Source organism: Solanum pennellii, chromosome 12 (assembly GCF_001406875.1).
Source record: "Solanum pennellii chromosome 12, SPENNV200".
Lineage (NCBI taxonomy): Eukaryota > Viridiplantae > Streptophyta > Magnoliopsida > Solanales > Solanaceae > Solanum > Solanum pennellii.
This window is the reverse complement of record NC_028648.1, coordinates 13,155,079-13,160,399: the sequence shown is the minus strand read 5'-3', so window position 1 is coordinate 13,160,399 and position 5,321 is coordinate 13,155,079. Positions and strand designations below refer to the sequence as shown.

At 29.4% G+C, this 5,321-nt stretch overlaps 1 protein-coding gene across 1 annotated transcript; it reads left to right on the top strand.

The window, feature by feature from the left end:
* Positions 1–660: 660 nt before the first annotated feature.
* Positions 661–1,806, top strand: LOC107006111 (transcription factor MYB41-like). The gene has a single exon (XM_015204748.1). The coding sequence runs from the start codon at positions 661–663 to the stop codon at positions 1,804–1,806; it is 1,146 nt and encodes a 381-aa protein (XP_015060234.1).
* The last annotated feature ends 3,515 nt before the right edge of the window (positions 1,807–5,321 follow it).

Sequence of the window (5,321 nt, the reverse complement as noted above, 5' to 3'; positions counted from 1 at the left end):
ATTTTAAAATACATACAACGATAATTCAAATATATTAACTTCCAACTTCCCATGTACCATAAGTTCTCTAGATAGGTCTGTCCATTCTATATCCTCTCCCTTAATATTACATTTCACTTCCTTTCTCAAATTTATACAAACTTCTTAAACGGTTTTGAAAATTTCATATAAATCATTTGTAATATTAAATGATAAATTAATTTTAGAATATAGTTGATCATTTATTACTAAATAATAAATGTGCCTATTAAAGTAAATCTCATGTATTCATTAGTTTGATGTGATTACACTTACAAGTTTTTTTCTTGAATTTTTTTTCATTTGACTTATAATTATAGTTAAAATAATTAGTTTGAATATTATTTTGTTTTTTTTCCCTAAACTAATTGCTAGTCAAACTTCAATTATTTTGTCCCTCTAATCGAGCCAACCTAACCCAATAAACACTTATTAAAGGAAAATACTAATTAATTCCTAAGACTTAAACAACTTGATAATCAATAATGGCCTATTAATTCAGTCACTCACACCCCTCGTTCCTTATCCCCACTATATATACCCCCCTCTCCCTACAAATTGTTATAAGTAAACCCATCCAAATTCTCAATTTATGATATCTCATATACTCAATTGATTTTATTAAAGAAAATAATCAAGAAAATGGGTCAAATCAAACGTCGATGGAATCCCGGAGAGGATGAACGATTAAAGAGGCTAGTAGAGAAACATGGAGCAAAGAACTGGTCGTTTATCAGCCAATCATTTTCTAGTCAAACTGAAAAATCATGCAGGGAGCGTTGGTGTAATCATCTTAATCCTCAATCAGATCATCATCCTTTAACTACTGAAGAAGAAGATACTATTTTCAAAGCTCATTCCAAATTCGGTAATCAATGGGCTATGATAACATCTTTATTGCCGGGTCGAACCAATGACTTCATAAAAAATCAATGGAATTCCACCCTTAAACGGAAACACTCTTCCATGTCAGAAGACTTGACATTTGAAAATCCTCAACTTCCTTTGAAGAGATCATTTAGTCTGGGTATAAGTATAAATTCAGGAAACCCATCTGAATCTCATTTGAAATTTTCTAGGTTTCCTGAATTGTGTCATTATCCGCCTACTATCCCACCCTGTCAAGATTTACCTCTTTCAACATATTCACCAGTAATTCCTGATCCATTAACATCTCTGAGTTCATATGGGTATGATTTGAGCAATTTGGGTATATCTAGGTTCCCTTCGTTGAGCCTTTATCCGCACATTCCCCCATTAGTTGAATTTTTTCCTCATTCATCAGTTTCACCAGTAATTCCTAATCCTTTAACAATTGTGAGTCCATATGGATCTGATATAAGAAATTCAAATTTAGCTAAGTTACCTCATTTTAGTCTTAATTCTTCCATTACTCAACTAGGTGAAATTATGCCTCTTTCAGTAGTTTCACCAGTATTGCATGGTCCATCAACAACTTTGAGTCTCTCTTTACCTAGATCCAAATCTGGTGAGAATTTGAATCTGATAAACCGAATTGAGAAAGTAGCTGAACTGACACCTGTATCAACATCTGAACCCAATCTATCAAATTTTATTTCCCAAAATTCAACAACTCAGAATGATAATTCTGGTCTTACAAGTATGGAGATACAGTTGTTGAGCCCAAATATTTGGAAAGTGTTACAAGATATGATACGAAAAGAAGTAAAAAATTATGTGTCTCAGTTAGAGAATGAAAGGGATTCAATGAACACAGAAGCAACAGTTGATGCTACTGTCAACAACATTGGTGTTAGCAAAGATTGAGTACAAGTTGAATAAGGAGGAGGAGGAAAAATGACGAGATCATAGTTATTATTTTCTTTAAACTTTAATTGTTTTTATATAATCTTATTAATCTATTTTAGGAATGTAGGATAAGAGAGCAAAACTATCTATATTCATAAGAAGTGTATGGAAGGCCCAATCAACCCCACCCTACCCCACTCCTCCCCAAAAGATTTAGATAGAGATTAGAAATGATGAATCTTCAATTAACTTTTATGATGAAAAGAATAATTTTTGTATCATTTGAAGTGTTGTTATTATTAGGCTTTTCTTTGGTCCTTCTATATTTAAATTTAACTATTGAGATAATGTACTATGGTATTTCATAAACTAAATTTTATTTGAGGCGGTATCATAAAGAAAATTAATCGGTGGTATATTAAATTAGTAGATGGTATGATTTTTAATTTTTTAGAGTGATAACTATTTTAAAATTGATGATCCTTTTTTATATTTAGAAATACTTTAATTTTAAATTTGTTTGTCATTATTTTACCATAAAAATGATCTATAGTCATATAATTGTGTTAATACCTAATAAGTTGAATTAACTATATAAAATAAATTAAAATATATGAGATGACCTATGTTGGTAAATAATTAGAATGAAAATAAAGATCAATATAACCCAAAATGGAGTAAAGGTAGTAGCTAACTAAAACAAACAATGAAAGGGTTTATTTTAATAAAGATAATTAAAAAGACAATTTTAATTATTTTTGTTTTACTTGTGAATTAATTGTCAAGTTTTATCGCATTTATGGTTCAACTGATGAATTCAAAGGTACAAGTAGGGCATCCTAAAAGTCTTGTTAACGCTTCAATACTAGATAAGTGAGTCTGACTTATGTTATTCACATGTTCAACTTGATAATGAAAGGCGTACAGTTAATTTTATGGAGAGATAGTCAATCCAGAATGGACTATTCTTTTTCTAAATAAGTCATGTATTTTGATTTCATATATCAAACAAAATAGTATCATATGATTTATGCATCATTTATTGGAATTAATCACCAAAGACAGATTATTATTTTCATTGTGTTGTTCTATTTGTATGACATTTTGAAAGTCAATGAAAGTATTTTTCCAAACATTCTATAAATTACGAAGCTCGAGCATTAAAATTTCTATAAGAGAAATAATGTCGAGCATCTGACATACATTGTGTAAGTGCCAGAATACCTTATCTCATGTGGGTTCACTTGAAAATGACAAAGGTTCTCTAAAAACATAACAAATGCAACATCTGAATGTAATTTCATTATTGTATTTGAAGAAACATTAAAGATTATTCTAATAACGTAATATGTAGAAGAAATGATTGGTTGAATAATTTTTATAATACTCGACACATGTAGTCAAAGATTTTTAATAATCATGTGTTTAGTGCTTGATAAAAAGTGACATCTCGAAGTACTAATCATCTTCTAAATGGATTTGGACATTCAAATTCTTACTACATATTTGTATGATTGATTATGAGAAAAATGTTTTTACTAAGTAGCAGTTGAATGAAGAACAAAATGACATCAAGTATAATTAATAACATAAGCCTATTCTTGTTGATAGATATAGTTCAACTTTAATACAATTTTTTTCAATCTACACTCATAAGATTCAATATATTTGAGAATTTTTTTTTCAAAGAAGCTAGGACATGTTATTATGTTCAATTGAGACACAAGTATGTTGTGCTAGTCAAGTATCTCAAATGAAACAAAATCAAGTCTTTCCCCTGCATATTTGCTATCTTGGTCCTCAATTGAGTCTTTCCCTTGCTCAAGCACGTATTAGGGGACATGTAAATCCTGTATATATAGACAAAAAAAATTAAACAATTTCAAAATTTATTACAATAGTCTTTTTTTTACTTGTTGTAGTAAATTACTTAAAGTATTTATTCTACATTATAAATTGATACTTGTTAAATAGATCTAGCAAACAACTAATTTATGTTATTATGTAACAAAAAGTTTCACTATTAATATTTAATGCATAGAAATAAACCTATCAATCTCCTTTATACATGAAGTACTGATAACGTCTATAGATAAAAGGATTCATATCGAGATTAACTTATGGAAAAAAAAGGAGCAAACTTTATGGATAGATTGTGTAAAATAATTTTACACGATCACATTGCTAATAATATGATAATAAGTAATTCTCTATAATGAACATTAACCGCTAAACCTAAAAAAAAAGTTCATCATTAATGCATAGGAATTAACCTATGAACCTCCTTTGTATATGAAGTATTGATAATTTCTATATATAAAAGGATTCAAATCTAGATCATCTTATGGAAAAAGGTGCAAACACAATAAATAGACGGTGTAAAATTATTTTACATGATCACGTTGATTTAAAATCATACATAAGTCCTTTCAAATGCTCAATATCTGATGCAATCAATCATTTCTTACTCTTTCAATACATACACCACGTTCTTCGTTTCCATTTTTCCTATTCAATTTTCTTACTTTCTTTCACAATCAACATTGCAGTAATAATAATAAAAACTTCATAAGCCAACAATAGTGTTCATCAATTGGTATCAATATATGAAAACTTGCCACTCACAATTTGTCCATTTGAGACCCAATTCGAATAACATACACAATTAAATGTTCACTCTTTTTCCTTCCACCATTAAGAAGACTGTCCCACTGACACCTCATGCATGTGATTATTAATGGAAAATATTAGTTCACTAATGGGACAATTTAGTGTGAACTCTTTCACTGGAAATTATGTATAAAAGAACAGTAATAAAAGCTAAACCAAATACTTACGTGAAGGAAGGGCACTCGCTCCTCATTGATGCCGCTTAGGGTTTCTCCCTATTCTCTTTTCTTTTTTAAAAAATAATTTAAAAATTAAATCTCACTAATTTTGTTTATCTAGACGGGTCAAGTGATAAAGTGTACCAAGAAAATTATGGACTTGACTCATTCATCCCCAACTAAATAAATTAATTATTTAACAAATATCCATCAACCAAATAACTGTAGTTAAATAAATGGTCAACTTCATAAACTGATCAAAAGTAACTCAGGGCAACTACCGAGATAGGTAAAGGATAATTTTGTAAGATTTTTTTTTAAAATGACTTTCCATGCAATCAAGCTACTCACCAAATAGTATCAAACCACAAACTTAAATACCTTCAAATCGTCATTACTTTACAAAATTCATTTAACCAACAATTTTTATCATATGATTGCATCCTAATCAAAATACATCACGAACTCTTATTACTATTACACTGAATTAGCTCTTACAAGAGTCAAACTTTTCATCAATATAACACCTTAAACCCAGCTATATCAATTCAAAATCCAAAGGGCTAACCCAATGTATACGTATTTCCTTACTAAAATTCTCAGTTACCTTCACACAAATATACTCGTTCAGACTTCCTTTACCTTTATGCTTTTCATCCATTTATCGATCCACTTCCATGGAGTTTATGATGGAATACCACTCAT